A 19,360-nucleotide genomic window follows, 5' to 3' on the forward strand; every position below is an offset into this window, starting at 1 on the left:
CCACCCCCGCCATCACCTACCCAGCCGGACCTTGGGCAGATTTTCCCCTCGTCTCTACGTCCTATCTTCCTCCTACCCCTTTACTCTATCCCCTTACCCTTCCTTGCGCCATTCACCTTGTCCCCTATGTTATTTAAATGCTTTTCTTGATACTTATGTAACTTTTAACTGATGTAAATTGCAACATTATTGTTCCCCATGTAAAGCGCTCTGTTTCCTTTGGGTCTAGCCAGCACTATATAATAACTCATTAATTAAATATGTTCCCATTTAGTACTCTTCCTCTCTTTGTCTACTTCCCTAGCTCCTATCCCCTCTCCCCTGAATTTCTCACCTTCCCTGCTAGTCTGCTTAGCCCCATGTCCTTTGTGCCCTTTGATTAAGCACTCCTTCTCCCCTTGTTGGGGAAGGATCCAGTATGTAGGCCTTGGAGTCTCAGAGACCCCTCTGAGAGAGTCCACTGCGTAAAGGGAGCCTCCTGCAACAGAGATAGAGAAGTGATACCACTTCCCCTGGGATCACAGCTTACTGGACTTTGCTTTGACTCGTCTACTGGTTTGTGTCCCCGTCGCCCTTCCCCTTCTCTTTCCATGCTGTGTCCTTCACCCTCTCCTTCTCTTTCCCGCCTTGATTACCTGTCTACTTCCCAAGCTCCTACCCCCATCCCCTGAATCTTTGCCCTTGCCTGCTTTTCCCCTTAGGTATTTGTGCTTATTGTTTTATCACAACCATACAAGTAACTATGTAGCCATGCTCTAATAACTGTGTAACCATTGTAACAATGTAACCTGTAACTACGATCTGATGCTCATGTAAAGCGCTCTGATACCTCCGGGTCTAGCCAGCGCTATATAAAACCTTTTTTTTTTTAAAAACTGTAAAACCCTTATTACAGTTGAACAGCTACTGCGTTCTGTTCTTACAGGTGGCTAGAGGCTCAAATATAATTAGGAAATTAAGGAGGGGATTTTATACATGGATTGCAAGCAAGCACCCATATGTTATAATTATGTGTGTCAATTGCATATGAAAAGGGCTTTGGCAAACCTCCATTAGACTTGTGGCTTTATATCACTATTAATGTTTTTATGGCTTCTTTTTTATATCAGGTTCAAAGTGATGAAACAACTCCTTGCTGTTCTTTGAGTCACCAATTCTGAGACTTCTTTAAACCAACCTTGGGAGGAACAGAGACACGTGCGGTGCTTCGTCTTCATAACAGAGGCATCAGCTCTCACCTTACTGCAAAGAAAGCACTTCTTTGATAGCGGAAATTACCAAGTGCTCCCACCTCACCTCTCAAATGAGCCCCGTCCGGAAGCTCTGAGACTGGAAGGGGGCAAATCATGCCTCGGGACATTAAAAAAAAACTCGGTCATGCTTACATCCTGATTCTTCATTTGAGGAGAGGTGTGGCGCAGTGGCCAGACCGGCTGACTCCAGATGTGGAGGGGACTCACAGTCAAGCGCTGGCTGGCTGAAGCTCAGCTCAGCACCATGTGACTCTGGGCAACAGTTCACTTAATCTCCCCGACGGCCCTCAGCAAACCCTTAAGGGTGAAATGTTCGAGCTTTACAGATATGAATTATTTATTATTATTAATTTAGATGAAAATATAGCTACAGTTCACGGTCTGGCGCTGGCAGAAGCTCAGCATCATCTGACTCTGGGCAATAGTTCACTTAATCTCCCCGACACCCTCAGCAAACCCTTAGGGGTGATGTGTTCGCGCTTTACAGATATGAATTATTTATTATTATTAATTTAGATGAAAATTTAGCTACAGTTCACTGATGCCAAATCACACACAAAATTCCCACACATCACACACACACATGCAGTACTTTAATTGCTTTTGCATGTGTGGATTCCAAAAACATTTTTATATTGTTAGATGGCTGCAAAGCAGCACTGTTCGTCAACTCGAAGGGCGAATGCTGCCCTTCCTGAGATATTTCTTTCCCTGCGCACAGCAGTGGTTGAACTTTAGCTCACTTGCTGAGCTGTTCGCAGGTGATCGAACTTTGAGTAAGAGCCGTGTTTCATTCCAAGGCATAAACATGTCCTGGGAACACTGCATGCGGCCAGGGGCATTGGCAGGGGCAAACATCAACATGGGCCGGTCAGATCTTAACAGGACCCCAATAGCCCTGGACAGGTGACAATTCATTCACAACACACACCACGGCAGTATACATCTTGTAGGCATTAGCTGCTGAGAATCCAAGTGCAAAAAAATCGTAATTTGCTTTAGTCACTTAAATTAAAAAATATCCTAACTGGAATGTGGTTTGTAAAACACAAAAAATACAGCCAAAATACAATGCCACGAAGTATGATTTAAAACAAAGAAACAGACCATGTGAGGGGTCACTGCGACCTGTGTGGTATTGATATTTGCGCCGGTAGTCTAGAAGGGTCTTGCATCTAATGAACACCAGTGGGCACCTCGTGCACCAGCTCACAGAAGCAGCTGCAACTTGGCAGCACCCGGTGATCAGTGACTAGACCTCTCAATGACAGATAAAAACTTCAGCAAATCTTACTCTGTGACCTGAATTTACAATTAGCATATTTTTTTCAAATGGACTAAGGTCCAGATTTCTCATCCCGTTGATAATGATGTTTCAATCCTTGTGTGGAAAAGTCTATAGGCCTCCCTCACGACAAAGAAGTGTATTAGTATGGTAGGTAAACAATGGGTACATAAAGAAAAATGTGTTAGACAAATGATCGACAAAAATAAAAACTCTTAACAGTTATGAGATAAACACTTTAAAATGCCCAAACCTATTTGGCTGAAAACTAAAAAATCAGTTTTGGCCTAGAGTTATATTTCGGCCATTAAGTTAGTGGAGCTCACTTCGTCTGCCACCCTGATGGAAAGCGATTTGACAAATCTAGAGATCCCCACATTGTACAGCACACATACAAAGTGGGAAACGCCTTGAGGCAACGTTTTTATTCTAGAAGGAACTGCTTCCAGCGCAAAGCCTGTGCTTCCTACAACGCAGACACCCCTTCACTATGGCACATGAGAATCAACATATCTGTTCACCAGACTTAAAAATGTGACTTCTTCTTAGGTTTTCAGAATTTATCTCTTTGTTTTCCCTAAAATCTGAAATGTGTTGAGTCAAGTATTTTGTGGACTCTATGTCATGTATATTATCACATGTGGTGTATCCGATATCACATGCATTCAGACTTCTTGGATAGTTAAATGCTGTAATATTTAAATAATTATATAGAAAACATTCACTCACCAAGGGAAAAATGTCAGTCGCTGGTAAGCTATTGCTTTAAATGTTTAGAACAATTTGTAAGATGAAAAAGCAAAGGTCACCGAGTGCAAATTTTACAAACATTTTTGATCATTTTATATTTCATGTTACCTTTCTGGTGAGAGTGATGCTATGCCCCTGTCCATATCTTTCCTTAAGGTAGCGTGGTGAACCGCAACACCTTAACTGGCCATGCTGCAAGATGGCAATCCGATCGCTGAGCACTTCTGCCTCGTCCAGATGATGGGTAGTGAAGATTATAGTGCGTCCTAAAGTAAGAAAAAAATTGACCTTTGAATCTGTAACTGTAGTAGTTCCTGAAAATGTAAGCACAATCTTTTGAAGTCTTGAAAACAACAGCAGCATATCAGACAATGATTTATCCAGCTAATCATTAGGCACCTTTACATATAGCAAAAAACCCACACTGGCCCCTCTTACATTATGGAGACAAAATCAATGCTATGAAACTGTTAACATTAATTAATTCTTTATGTTTTCAGAATAGAATTTAGACAATGCATACACGCTATCTTTTAGAGCATAGGAAAAATAGTGGAGTTAATAGCTTTTATTCACATACCAAGGCAATCACTTATTTCCCCTCAAAAGTCACCCAAGCTGGGAGGGCGGCCGAAGTGGCGGACAAGATGGCTGCTCCCCCCTGAGCTCCGCGATTTCGGCGGCGCTTCTCCTACGAAGGTCCCGTTTCCAGGCAGCGAATTTGGCTGCAAACGGCTGTTTCCGGCGGTGGAAATGCTGCTCCCAGTTTGGGTATGCCTATCTTCATCTGCGCAGCTTTTTTTCTCCTGAAAAATGCAAATAAGCTGACTTCTTTATTACGGCCGCCATTTTGTTTTTCATTTTACCCGTTTTTTCATCAAACTCGACCTTTCATGCCTGATTTTGGTCCTTTGGAGTTCCTTTTTCTGTGATTTGCCTTTTTTGATGGATCCTTGAGGCTTTTCAGCGCCTGTGATATGGAGTATTCTTGAATTTGCCTCTTTTTTTTTTACCTCAGCTTAACTTTTCAAGTGTGTCACTGATTTTTGAGGCATATCCTTTCACTCTGCATTGTGCGCACTTTACTCGCTGTTGGTGCCTGCCTTTTTAAGCCTCATATCTCTCATTGCAAATCTTTCTGCTTCAGCGCTGTGACTTTTTGAGGCATTTCTTCACCTTTATATTTTGTGTGTTGCCTCCTTTCTTGTTTCCCATTGCTTCTCTCAACATCTTTCAAGATGGAGCACCCAAAGGCATCCAGCTCAGCTTCTAGTACGCGTAAGGACTCTGCTGCCCCTGGTAAGCGCCTTAAAAAGGATCCTCCCTCACCAACTAAATCTCCACTTCCTGTAACTCTTGAGGATATCATGGAGGAATTACGCCTTATACGCCCCTTTATGGCTGACACCACTACCACTCTTCAGAGACTTGATGATAAATGATCCAATCTGGATAAGCGGGTAACGGACGTTGAACAACAGATTAGTGATGATCAAGATGTTGCTGCCAAGGTTGTTAGCCTTACTAAGGAAGTCGAATCTTCTAAGAAAACCTCTGAGGATTTGGAAAATCGAAATAGGCGCAAAAACCTACGCATTTACGGTGTTCCGGAGAATTCGGAGGGGTCCGACATTATCCAATTTTTGAAAACACAACTGCTGCCTATCACTGGACTGCCAAACACCTTGATGTGAATATTCAGAGGGCGCATCGTCTTGGTCCTAAATCGTCTTCCAACTCTTCGAAACCTACTGGTATCATTGCGTATTTTCTCCTTTACTCTGACCTCATGACCATCCTTCATTCTGCAAAGCAACATAAGCAGCTTCTTTGGTCCGGTCACAAACTTTTTTTCACTCAGGATGTCTCCAAACTGACCGCTGCTCGACGCAAGGAATTTCTGGATTTGAGACCCACGCTTCGTTCCATGAATGCAAGATATGGTCTCATACATCCGTGCTTTTTCAAGGTTACTTATAAAGAAAGAACTTTTAGCTTCGACGACCCAGCGGACCTTTGGAAATTCATTGATACCCACAAAGAAGATTCCATGGATCATAGCAGTTCTTAATGTTTTAATGTCTTTTTCTTGTTGATGTATGACTTTTGGTCTTTTTGTTCCTTAATATAATGTGCTTTTGTTCTCTCATCTTGTTTTTCAGGTCTCTTTTCCAAGTGTTTTGGTTTTGTTCGCGTCCCTCACTGTTCTGTGCTGTTGTTCGTCTTATTCGTTCCAGTTTGCTGCCCTTCCCTTCAGATATTTTTGGTAAGTTTTCCTTCATTTGTTGGTTTTTTCGTCATGTTTGGTCTCCCTCTTTGATTGTATTATTTCTTTTTTTATTCCTTATTAAGTGTTCTTGAGACCATGCCTCTGACATCTTATTTTATTGTGTGGTCGTCTTTTCCTGTTGCTCCCGCTCTCACTCTATTGCTCTACACGTTATCTATTTTGTATGGCTGAAGCCCTTCTGGTTTCCCGCCATCCTTCTCTTCTCTTTTTTTCTCAGGGGAGCCGTGTTCTCCCACTCCCACTTCTCTTCTCCTCTACTCTATCGTGAGCTCCTGACCTCCAGCGCTAGTGATAGTGCATTGACCTGTTTTTAAGCCTGCCTTTCGCTGGTTGCTTTATTTTCCTTTGTGTGTGCTTGTGGGAATTTGGGGAGGAACGCTTGGACGGGAATTTGGGCGGGAGTGCCTGAACTTTTACATTTATTTTTATATGCAGCTCGATGAGGGCTTTTATTGTATAGACTGCCTTTCGGCGCTTGATCCTGCTCGGGGCTTGTCTCCCTTTTGCCTCGCACCACTCCGGACACCGATTCCGGCTGAGTAGCGGCCATCTTTGACCTGACTCGCGTTATTCGCGGTCAGCGGTCCAGTTGTTGCGCGATTCCCCTGGCACTGGGCAAATCTATTTAGGGGGGGCTACTGCGCATGAACGCTGCTATCGTGAGCTCTTTACCTCCAGCGCTAGTGATAGTGCATTGACCTGTTTTTAAACCTGCCTTTCGTTGGTTGCTTTATTTTCCTTTGTGTGTGCTTGTGGGAATTTGGGGGGAGCGTTTGGACGGGAATTTGGGAGGGAGTGCCTGAACTTTTACATTTATTTTTATATGCAGCTCGATGTGGGCTTTTATTGTATAGACTGCCTTTCGCCGCTTGATCCTGCTCGGGGCTTGTCTCCCTTTTGCCTCGCACCACTCCGGACACCGATTCCGGCTGAGTAGCCGCCATCTTGGACCTGACTCGCGTTATTCGCGGTCAGTGGTCCAGTTGTTGCGCGATTCCCCTAGCACTGGCCACTCCCTATTTTAATGTGCCTTGGCCGTACGCGCAGCGGGCTGGCGCAGCGGGCTGGCGCAGCGGGCTGGCGCAGCGGGCTGGCGCAGCGGGCGCGCCGTTGGCGCGCCAAAGGCGCGCCTAAGGCAAGCCCGTCTGCGCCCGTCAGCGCTAAGGCAGGGCTCAGGGCGAGCCATGCTGCCGGTTTGGATCCCATTTATCACATTGGTCCACCAATTCGGTATTCCAGCTCAGCATTAAGGTCCTTGTGAGGCCCATGTTGCGCCTCCTATCCCATGTTTACCGCGGACCATGTAAGTGTTCTGGCTTGTCCTGACTGCAGCTTTCTTCCCTCCATTCAGCTCCGGTCGGAGGCACGGTGTATTAATACCTGCCTCACGGCCATTTTCAAAGCCTGTCTTATTAATTCCAGATCTCTCAAATGGCACCATGTTGATATTGCCGACCTGGTTATGGATACTGACCTTGATCTCCTTTTTGTGACGGAGACCTGGTTAGATGCATTCTCTAATCCGATAGTTACTTTGGCCACCCCCGCTGGGTATAAAATACATTGGTTTGACCGCCCACTGGGGAGAGGGGGGGGTTGTTGCCATATTGTACAGAGATTGCTGGGTCCTTCAGGGGGAAGCATCGAATAATTGGGTAGGCTGTGAGGCTCTGGACTTCAGTCTGCAATTGTCGCCCCACTTTACCTTGGGCGGCTCTCTACTATATCGCCCTCCGGGCCCTGCTGGGGTCTTTTTGGACACTTGCGGTGACATTATAGCGGAGAGAGCCCTTAGGTTTTCCAAATTCCTTTTGCTGGGCGACCTCAACTTACATCTAAGACTCAGCAGAGTCGCCGGACGCCGCCACTTTTCGGGATATCCTCCAGTTAGCTATGCTCTCCCAATTGGTGAGTGATCCCACCCATAAGGGGGGTCATACCTTGGACCTCATTTGTTCCAACTTCTCGGTCCTGGTCCAAAAACCGCTCCCGATCACCTGGTTACATCACTTTCCAGTATTCTTTTCGTGGACGACTTTGCGAGAATGCCCACCAGTCTGCCATCGCGCCCGAAGGCCAAGAAGATTGATGCTGCACTTCTGAGCGCTAAGCTGGTGGTCTCGCGCCCGACTCTTGGGGGCACCTTATCGGATATGCTACCACGTTTTCAAGCTGGATTAGTGATGCCGTTGTGGGCCTCACGGCCGCCGGCCCCTGTAAGTTGGGGAGAGAAACCCCCTACAAGCCTTGGTTCACCGCAGAGCTGAAGGATCTCAAACACTCTTGTAAGGTCTTGGAGAGAATTTGGAGTGCCAGTGGCTATTGTCCTTTGGCCAAACAGGCTCTTAGGGACAAACAGAAAGTGTACTACACTGCCATCTCCTCAGCAAAACGTTCCCATTTTGCCGCTCGCATTGATAGGGCGAACAATAATGCGAAGGAAATCTTTGCCATTGTGCAGAGTTTTGTGGCTCCTTGTGCACAGGAGGCTGTTGCTACCCCCTCAGTTACTTGGGCAAACACTTTTTCCAATCACTTTAGGGAGAAAATCAGGGATATTCAAGATTCCTTCCCAAAAAATGTGACGCCTGTTTTGCCCTTGGGGGGGTCTTGTGTTGCAAAGGATCTGGATTATTCCCTTCCTGCCTTTAGCCCCATCGACCTCTTGGCCTCCCGCAAAATCCTCGGGGCTCTGAAATCTGGTTCCCCCCAAGACCCTTGCGCGGCTCGGTTGCTGGCAGATCTAGCTGACTCGATTAACCCGGAAGTTAACAATCTGATTAATCAGTCGCTTCACGAGGCACATGTCCCTCTTGCTTGGAAGCAGGCCTTGTTATTGCCCTTACTCAAGAAGCCCACTCTCGACCCCTCGCTTCCTGGTAATTACAGACCTATTTCTCTTTTGCCTAGCTTGGCCAAGGTCTGCGAAAAGGTGGTCACTTCACAGCTAAATATGTGGCGAAGTCGGGCGCGCTACATCCTGCGCAATCGGGGTTTCGGGTTGCCAACAGCACAGAGTCGGCACTGTTGGAGGTGGCTGAGGCTATTAGGGACTGTTTGGATGCCGGCGGGAGAGCAGCCTTGGTGATGCTGGATCTCTCGGCGGCTTTCGACACGGTTCCTCACTCTCTCCTTCTTAACCGACTTGCCGATATCGGCATTACGGGTACGGCGTGGAGTTGGTTGCAATCCTTTTTGGAGGACAGGTCACAGCAAGTCTGGCTGACTCCGTTTTTCTCGTCATCCTCCCCTCTCTCCACTGATGTCCCGCAGGACTCTTCCCTTAGCCCCCTTTTGTTTAACATCTTTATGACTCCCCTGGTTTACCTCGCGGAGTCACTAGGGGCTAGGGTGATGGCATATGCGGATGACACGCAGTTATTGTTCACCTGGAGAAGGGGCGAGGACTCGGTCATCATGGCTCAGCGTTGTCTTTCTGCGGTGTTTCGCTGGCTGGCCAATGCACAACTTAAGTGCAACGAGGTGAAGTCGGAGGTGCTCCTGTTTGGGGCATTTCCTGCAGGCTTTAGAACCAGACTATGGCCTCCGGACTTTCCGCCCCCTTAATCAGACAAGGGCCTTGCAAAAAACTTGGGGGTGTGGTTTGAGGAAAATCTGAATTTTGCGACGCATGTCAAAAAACTCACATGGACTTGTTTTGGTATACTTAAAACCCTGCGAAAATTCCTCCTCCTTCTGCCAATGGAGGCCAAAGAAACAGTAGTCCGGGCGTTGATCCTTTCGCGGTTGGATTATTCCAACGCGCTTTTAGTTGGTTGCCCAGGCTATTTGATAAAAAAGTTACAGGTAGTCCAAAACGCGGCTGCTCGGCTCCTACTGGGCCTCTCTTCCAGGCAGAGCGTGCGGGTCCATCTCCGCCACCTTCATTGGCTCCCTGTTGAGGCCTGTTTGAAATTTAAAATGTTGGTCATTGTCCAACGGGCCTTGTATGGATTGGGCCCACTCTATCTGCAGAAGCGTTTTACTTTTTATTCCCCTACTAGGACTCTGCGGTCTTCGGACCAACTCCTTATCCAGACTCCGCGTTTTTTGCGCCATAGGTTAGGTGGCTGCTCTTTCACCCGTAAAGCTGGCCTAGCCTGGAATGAGCTTCCTCTTGCTCTTAGGAAGGTTGCTGATCCGGCTGTCTTTAAAAAGAGCATAAAAACACTATTGTTCTGAGCCCATTCTTATGAGGCTTTGCCTGCTGTGTTGGTGGGCGGGGGTTCAGGGTAGCACCGCCGGGATACTCTGAGTAACTGCGCGCTTTATAAATGCAGGCTAACATAACATAACATAACATACTGTCTCTTCTCCTCTCTCTTTCCTTTTCTTCAAGGCATCTTTTTTGTGCTCATTCTTCATTGTTTCCATTCTCTATTGTTTTCTTCTCTCTTCACATTGCGCTATGGGTTTTTGTGTCCTTCCTGGTATTATGTTATTCATTCTTATCTCTCCTTTTTATTTTTAAATGAATGGTCTTCGAGTCATTTCTTGTAATGTGAAAGGCCTTCGTAACCCGCTTAAAAAACAACAGGTTTTATCACATTTAGCCAGACTGAAATGCCAAGTTGCTCTATTGCGAGAAACCCACTTATCGCAAAAAGATCTTTCCTCTTTACGCAGACAGTGGGTGGGTGATGTTTTCTGTTCACCGTCAGTTGATAATAAGAATGGTATACTCGTTTTGTTCCATAAATCGTTGTCTGTTCAGTTAAAAAATGAGTTTTCTGATTCAAATGGTAGATGGTTGTATTTAGATGTCAATGCTAATGATGCTGATTTATCCTTTTGCAATGTTTATGGTCCAAATGGTACTGATCCTGTTTTTTGGAATGATTTCTCTAAGTTCCTCTCCTCACACACTAATGTTGAGTTAATTGTTGGAGGTGATTGTAACCAGCGGACTCTTTTTGGACCGCAAATCCCAGGCCAGGTATATTCCTAACAAAATGCAAAAATCCTTTTATCGTGCAATTTCCTCTAGAGGCTTAATTGATTCCTAGAGGCTCTCTCACCCCGACACCTTGGAATTTTCCTTTTTTTCCCCTGTTCATGCTTCACATTCTCGCATTGACTATATCTTTCTCACCCAACACGTTTCAATTCATGACAAATGTTGAAATTGGCTCCATTCTGATTTCCGATCATGCCCCAGTCATTTGCCCTCTCCTCTTCCTAGCTCTCGCCGCTGGCGCTCAATAACTCTCTTCTTTTGGACCCTCAGTTTGTTGAACAATTCACCCTTTTTATGGACAATTTTTTTCATACTAATCTAGATTCTACCTCTCAATTCCACTTCGTTTGGGATGCTTTTAAGGCTTCAGCTAGGGGCTTCATTATTGATTTTGTTTCGCGTAAAAAGAAATTGGCCATATCTAAATCGTCTCTTATCCTTAAACAAATCAAAGACCTTGAACACCTTTTCTATACATCTAATTCTCCTGAGGTTCTTTCTTCTCTTATTAAAGCTAAACTCCAATTCAATACATTTTCTTGCGACTCTGCCTGTAATCATCTTTTAAAATGTAATTCCAAAATGTATGGCGGGCAGATGGCTTGCCAATTACCTTAAAATCAAAAAACAAAAATCTAAAATAGCTGTTATCTCAGATGCTGCTGGGATTCGTCATTGTACTGATGATAAGATCCTCAATTGCTTTGTTCAATATTATTCTACTTTATATACACCTGAATCTACCCCGACCCCTTCTCAAATTGATTCCTTTTTTCTCAACATACCCAAATCCTCTTCCTCTACTCTCGACCTTTCTTCTCTTGATGCTCCCATCTCTGAGAAAGAGATATTACAAGCAATTACTCTCTTACCCAAAGACAAATCTCCCGGTCCTGATGGTTTTACTATCCGGTTTTATTTTCAGTTTAAGACTTGTTTGATACCTCACCTCTCCTCTTTGATCTCTTCTTTTCTTACTGCTGGCTAATCTAAAGGCTCCTTTACCCAGGCCATGCTTTGTTTACTTCCCAAAAAAGATAAAGATTCTTCCCTTTGTAAGAATTACCGAACCATTTCCCTAATCAATACTGATTGTAAAATCTATGCCCAAATTTTAGCTTCTCGTCTATCTACTTTTGTCCCAGACCTCATTAATGTTTACCAGTCAGGCTTTGTTAAGGGTAGATCAATCACAGATAATTCTAGAGCTCTCCTTAATATTATTCATCTTGCTTCCAAAATGACAACTCCTCTTGCAGTTATCACTCTTGACGCTGAGAAAGCTTTTGATAGGGTTAATTGGGACTTTATGTTTGGGGCTCTTCGTTGGCATGGATTTAGCCCTCATATCATTAAACTCATACAGTTATTATATTCCTCCCCTTCCACGTCCATTTGGGTCAATGGTTCTCAGTCTTCTTATTTTCCTTTACACAGGGGTACTCGACAAGGCTGCCCCTTGTCTCCCCTTCTTTTCATTTTAGCATTAGAACCCCTCCTTGAGAAGATTCGTCTTTCTACCTCTTATACCGGTTTTGTTTATAAATCATTAGACATCATGATCACAACCTATGCTGATGATATTTTACTATATATGTCCAATCCTGCTACTTCTCTACCAGCGCTCTTTTCTTTACTCGCGGAATATTCTTCTGTTTCCGGTTATAAGTTAAATATAGATAAATCTGAAGTATTACCCCTAAATAAGTTCTGTCTTCCTCATATGTTTCATGGCTCCGGCTTTGCATGGAGCCTTATTAGTATTAAATGTTTAGGTATTTTATATTCCTCGTCCATTAAATATTCTGTTAAGATTAATCTTAAAGACATTATCTCCAAGCTTGATACTCTAATAGAGAAATGGTCCCCTTTATTCCTATTGTGGTGGGGTCGTCTGGCGACTGTTAAAATGATGCTTCTCCCTATAATCAACTTTTACCTTTCTATGTTGCCTATTTCTCTTCCGGCTTATTTTTTCACTCAGATTAATCGTGTTCTCACTCGTTTCCTTTGGAATAACCGCAAACCCAGGTTATCCCTCTCTCGCCTTCAACAGCCAAAGCAACTTGGTGGTGTAAATTTTCCCAACATTGTGCGCTTTCATTCTTCCTTCACTTTAAAACAAATTTGGCCTTTTCTCGCAGATTCACCTCCCCTTTTTCCCACTGCCTGGAGTGCTTTAGAGAAAGCCCAATTATCACCTTTCCCCTTTTCTGCTGCTATTCATTTGTCTCAACCCCCTAAACGTTTTCTTTCTTCCATCTTCAAGCTCTCTAGGGCGCTTTCTCTTTCATTGTTTCGCTCTACATTTTCTCAGGCGCACTTACACTCCCTTACCCCGTTATGGTATAACTCTTCCCTAAAGATCAATAACAAGGCCCTCTTCTAGAAGGAATGGATTGACAAGGGCATTATGTATCTGGATGAGTTCCTTGTCGATGGTCCTGTACTGGATTTACCCACTCTTTGCACCTCATCTCATATTTCTAACACTCATTCATCTCAATTTTCTGAGCTCACCACAGCTCTAACTACACTCTCCTCATTTCATGCCACCTTATCTGATGTTGTCCCAACTGACTCCACTCCTTTAGTTTTCACTTCCCCACTCAAAGCAGCTGCCATTTATAGGATCCTCTCCCGACCTATTCCTGATCGCCCCAAATCCAAATCTGAACTTGCATGGGAAAAGGATGTAGCACAAGATTTTTCCTTTCCTATTTGGGAGTCTATCTGGTCTAAAATCCACACAGTTTCTCGTTCCGCTAGCACCACTCAGACCCTTTTTTTCTTTTATAATAGACTTTTTTTTTTACTCCACATGACCTTTTGAAGTTCAAGGTCCTAGATTCTAGCCATTGTTGGTCATGCTCTCACCCTGATGGCACTTTGTTTCATATGTTATTTCAATGTCCCTTGGTAGCTTCCCTTTGGCAACATATATGGTGCAAGCTGAATGAAATTCTTAACTCAAATCATACCTTTGATATTGTACATATTTTTCTAGGTGGTTCCTCTCCTATTTGGAGTGTTCCACGCAATGTTCGCAACTTTATAGATTTGTTTATAGCTATTTCTTTGCAGATTATCACATCTAACTGGAAAGACACTTCAAAGATATCTTCTACTGCCTGGTGGAATTTATTATGTCATCATCACAGACTTGATCGTGCATATGCTACAACTACCTCCCTTTTAATCAAAAGAGATCTGTTATGGTTACCCTTAACTGACTTTCTTTCCAGACGCTCTACCCTAATATGCCTCTTCTTCTTTTTCTACTTTTCCTCCCTTCTTTCCTATCCTCCCACTTTCTTTCCCCTTTTCTTCTCGCCTTTCTTTCTCTCCTTTTTCCTTTTCTTACCTTTTCCCCTTTATCTTTCCTGTTCCATTTCCATAAAATTTCAACAACAAAAAAAAGCTTTTTACCTTAGTATATTGTTTATATTCCCCCTTTTGGGGTTTTTGCTCCTTTTATATTTCACTTTCTTATTATATAATGCCTTTTCCCTTTATTGATTGTGATTCTATACTAATGTTTTACTTTGTTTATCTTGCTCAATAAAGCTTTCTAAACGAAAAAAAAAAGTCACCCAAGCTCTTTAGTAATGTCATTTGGTTTTCACACTCATCATTCATATGGAAAACACCTACCATTATTGCAGTCTTGCTGAATTGGTGTAAAAGTATGCTGCTGCCTGACACTGAGGAAAGAGAATGATGGCTGGCTGGTACAAGTTTATGTTGTCATAAGCAAGCAGGTGGGATCTAATTTTCCCCTTGGTTTTTACCTTTTTTACTGTTCGAACTGACCTCTTTTCTGAAGATGGGGCTTGCTGTAGAATGGGCAGGCGCTCATAGGAATGAAAGGAGCTGAGTGATGCCACCAAGGGCGTCAGCCCACCTGTGATATAACACACAATATGGAGTTAGAGTCAATAGGTCCATCAAGGCAGTGGGCTTCTGATATTATTATTTAATTCAGCCTAGACCTCATACATCAACTACAGAATGAGTCGATTTGGAAGAGCTCTTCTGTATATTTTGCATTGTTATGCCTCCTGGGAGACTATGTTTGGGACCATTTGATGGCCAGCAAAATTATGTCCCAACTATAAGGCCACTGGCCCAAATTCAAACTCCAGAGTTGTTGATAATCACTCAGGCTAGTAGCCCTTTGCGTAATGCTATCATCCTGCAACACCTGGGTGTTGGACAAGAATCTGCAAAAGCAATATTGCATAAGGGTTTGAATATGGGTTGAACATAATGATTCCTTTTAAGGTATTGAATGTCTCCATATGGGATGTATAATATCATTGTGCTGGAAAACTCTACGAGGAGCCCAAGTCTAGGCCAACTTCAGTCTGAACTAATTGACAGCTGTTCTGAGAGATTTCCGTGCGTTCCTGTCTAAGGAATTGACACACATTTCGATATAGTTTGTTTTTATGGAGGAGGCGTGGGAAACGTTATGGAATTCACAATTTTATTAGCCAGTACTATTGTGGCCAGAACCTGGAAGATAATACTCACACCTTCCTTTTAGAAATGGTGGCAGGAGTTCTGTGCTGCTCAATGTTCGAACATCATGCAGCAAAGAGCATGGGAGTCTCTATAGATTTCAGCGAGTCTGGCGGCAATGCTTTTTGTTGATTTTGACTCTCCTGACCTCTCGAATGTCACTCTTGTTTGGCTGTCAAAATTCTTATTGTGCTCTTTAAGTATGGTTCTACAATTATTATTAAGTCAATGCAGTATAATCTTTCAATTTTTTTTTATGTTCAATACTTTTATTATTTCATTATATTTCCTTCTTTTAATTCTTCCCAACTGTTGACTAAAAATAGCATAGAAATGTTTAATAAACCTAAATGTTTCCACGGTGAGAGAACATATTGGACATGGACATCAATCATATGCCAGCTGAATATGTAAACGGTAGGAGAAACCAGCAGATTTCACTTGTCCGCATGACAGGAACTCGCCAGATAAGGAGAAACAAATAGTCACTTGAAGGAAAACTGCAAAGAGTGTTGTAAATCAACGGCGATCGGGTTAAGCATTAGCAGAAGAAATGCTGTATTTGACCATTATCGTAGCAAATGAACCGACTCCATCTTGTATTCGTAGCCGCCATTTTGTATGCCATACATCGCCATGTGCTCATCATGTGCTTTGTCCTACCTCCTTGTTAACTGCGCCTGAAGTCTGCCCAGCAACAGGCTATATTTAGCATCCCCCACTTCCAGCATGCCCAGACATGCCTAGTAGGGTCTGCGGCTGTTACTAATTAGTTCCAGATAGGAATGTGTTTACTAGTTTCCGAAGACTGTTAACTCCGCCCACTTATCGATTGTGCTTTCCAAAATGTCCTTGTATGGTCATAAAACTGCTCTTGTATTCTGTACCGCCTTCTTTTGAGCCCCCTCATTGTGTATAAAAGGGGCCATGTGCTTTAGTTTGGTGTGCTACTCTATACAATACTGAAGGGTGTTGTGTGGACTGTAGTACCACCTTTAAAGGTTTAATAAACTTTGCTTTTGTATTTCCAGTTTCATTGCCAACTTCTTCCTATGGTCTGAGGACTCCGTGCAGAGAAGGGCGCACCCCTTGAACTAGTAGGCCTAGCTGAGGCCTGCTTCTGACAAATTGGCACCCGACAAGTGGGGCTCATCGGCGACTCGGATGCCCGAAGGAGTGGTCGTGACGAAGGATTGCAATCTCGCCGCGGACGTGATCACTGCCAGAAGAGACCCGAGTCTTGGCATCCAAGGCGTTTTTTCCTTTCTTTCCGATCTGATCATCCAGGTGGTGCCGGTCCTCGACTGAGATCTCTTCTGTTGGCTTGCCGTGCAGTGGCCGTTTGGTCGAATTTAGAACTTGGCAGTTGGAATCTGGACGCCCTGTGATTGGTAAGAACCGTTGTACGGTACTTCCTGTGGGTTTTGGAAGCCTGGGATTGGCAAGGCAGTTTTAGGATACGCTTGCTGTGGAAATTTTGGTTTGGTATGACTAGTCATGATTTGTATGTGTAAGTGAAATATATGCTTTGCAACACATATAGGCAGGTAATGAAGAGATTTTTCTCTAAAATGCGATTTTGATTTGAACGGCACAACGTATTACAGATACTTTAAGTGCTACTTTGATTATAATACTGCATATTTTGCACCATTTTTGGCATGCCTGCTTTTAGCGCACTTCGTAGGATGTGCTGCTTTTGTGGAAATAACCGGTTAAGTCTTGAGGAATCTCAGCCGGCTCCCCCAGAGGGGACGCCTCATAGAGATATGTATTTGAAATATGGTCTTTCTTCTATAATGTACAGCACATTGTGGAGGATTACACGCGAAAGGATCCTGATTTACGTTGGCCAAAGTATGGGTTGTTTGATATGCAAAAGATTGAGTATATGGAACAGTGTATGTTCAAGCAAAAATCTAGACAAGACATGTTTGAGAGTGTACCATTGTGGGTGAAAGAAGTAGGTGAGCGTGAGAAACGTGAGCAAGCGCTGATTGAGAAAGAACAACGGAAGAATGTGTATGAAAAAGCGCAAGAATTAAGGAAGAAAGAGATGAAAGAATTGGAAGAGAGACAGGAGAAGGAGCGCATATTACAGATATCTGGCCAATATGCTGTTCAACAACCTCGTTATCCTGTCCTTAATAAACCACAAGATGATTTTTCATTGTTAGATCGTCCTCCGCCTCCGTATGCCGTTCCGTCCGCTCCATCTGACGAAGATGAGGATTGCGGAGCAGATAAAACTAAACCTGATACCCGCTCCATGATGTCAACCGATCGCGCGGCCGAACTTAGAAAGATCGCCCGTCAGGCACATCAGGATATTGTTGCTGTTTCTAGTATCTTAGATACTTTAAAGGGATGGCAAGAGAGAGAGCAAATATATTTTACTGAGCATTTTGCAGAAGAAGTCGTTGAAATGTTCCGAAACGTTTCTGACATTCTCGAACCTGATGATGTAGCAACCGATTGTAAGCAACTGCGTAAAGGTCTTTTTACTCTCCCCCAGGTGACTGATACGATCAGGCTGCTGTTTAAACTTCGAACTGAGGCGCATTGTCTACGGGAGGAGAAACGGAAAGCTAAAGCAGATGGACGGACGAGATCGGTCGACGGGAAACAATCATCTATCTTTGGAACAGATAAGACCGCAATAGTGCATGCAAAGCCTATGCGAGAGGCCGCGCCTTTATATGTTCCTCCTAAGGGAACGGGTACAAGTGACTATAAGTTTTCTGTAGATGCTAAAGGTTATTTTATTTATAATTGGGTGTATACTCCCTGGAAAAGGTCAGATGTTATGTCACTTAAAGCTGCATTGCCTGATCCGTGTAAAAATCAAGCCGCTTTCTATGAGGAAGTTGAGGGAGCCATAAATTCTTGTACCATGACATTAGCTGATATTGATTTATTTTTTGAGCTAATATTGCCGCCTGATATGTGGAGATCCGTGCGTAAAGTTGATGATCGTGCAGCGTATGGGGCATTATGGAAGGAGATAGAGAGGGTAGATGAGGATAGGGAACCAGCGAAAAAGCCATGTCAGTTGATTTTAGATCTTCCCGGTGCAATATTAACTAAGTTAAAAACGATTATTCCCCGTAAAAAGATTGATTGGACTATTTTAGCATCTTGTAAGCAAAAGGCAGATGAATCAGTTTCAGATTTCTTTACGCGTTTCGAGGAAGCCTTTCATGATTTTAGTGGCCAGTCGCTAATGGACGATACGTGCCGAAATTTGTTCGTAGATAAGTATGTTACGAATCTATTACCAGGAGTGGCTAGCCGCTTGAAAGCTAGTGAAATCTCTTGGACTACCTCTTCTCCGGCATCCCTCCTACCGATGGCTCAATATTACGAGCGTCAGGTATTGGAAGCGAAGGGTAGCGAGGATAAAAAGTCTAAAGAATTGAAAACAAAGGTTATGTTATCTCAGGTTTATGGTCCACCTCCTAGAGGTAACGATAGAGGCGGACGAGAATTTTATGGTTCCTCTTACACTCGTTCGAATTTGGCTGTTGATCAATGCGCGTATTGTAGGAAATTTGGTCATTGGGCAGATGAGTGTCCGTTGTTGCGCTCACAGCGCTATGTCCGTGGCCGAGGACCAATGAGAAATCGCGTGAGAAATTTAGGACCCAGAGGCACTACGAATGATCGCGCTAGGTTTGATTCTAATGTGCGGGTACAGAATGGGTTCAATACTTTTGATAGGAGCAACCAATACCAGATGTCTGATTATGTGCAGCCTGATTTGAATGATTCTGCTTTTGCATAGGATTGCGTATGATGGGGTAAGGAATCAGTTGAAGTTCCAGTAGATCAGAGGGGTCCTTATGTTACAGCACATGTTTTGGGTTCTACTGATCAGTTTCTGGTTGATACAGGAGCTACTCGTAGCGCTTTGTCTAAACAATTGGTTCCGAGGGCTCCCCTGTCTTGCTTAACGATTACATCGATAGGGTTCGTTGGAACAGCTTCCCTTAGCCCATTGTCACAACCACTTGCATTTCATGTTGATAAGTTTGAAACTCTGTGCCCGTTTTTGCTCTCCCCAAATACACCAGACATTATTGTGGGTCTTGATATGCTTTAGTATTTCAGAGCCACAATCAGATGTTCCCCTGAAGGAGTGTGTGCGATTTTGAATGACAATTATCCAGTAACGGACAGAGTTTGCATTGCTAAAGAGGATACTGCATTAGCCTCCCTACCTAAAACTTTGTGGGCTACTTCAGACAATGATGTGGGACAGATGGTTATTCCACCAGTGCATATTAGTGTAAAGGAGGGAG

The 19,360-nt window shown here is 43.8% G+C and overlaps 1 protein-coding gene across 1 annotated transcript in view; it reads right to left on the minus strand.

Moving 5' to 3' along the window:
- ABCA13 (ATP binding cassette subfamily A member 13) overlaps positions 1–19,360 on the minus strand; it is a 2,590,787-nt gene that overhangs the window by 1,502,270 nt on the left and 1,069,157 nt on the right. The window contains exon 29 of the mRNA XM_086964984.1: positions 3,397–3,554. Within this exon, the coding sequence (XP_086821110.1) occupies positions 3,397–3,554 (158 nt within the window). The remainder of the gene's footprint in view (positions 1–3,396; positions 3,555–19,360) is intronic.

This window comes from Lissotriton vulgaris, chromosome 4_1 (assembly GCF_964263255.1).
Source record: "Lissotriton vulgaris chromosome 4_1, aLisVul1.2, whole genome shotgun sequence".
In the NCBI taxonomy this organism is placed as follows: Eukaryota; Metazoa; Chordata; class Amphibia; order Caudata; family Salamandridae; genus Lissotriton; species Lissotriton vulgaris.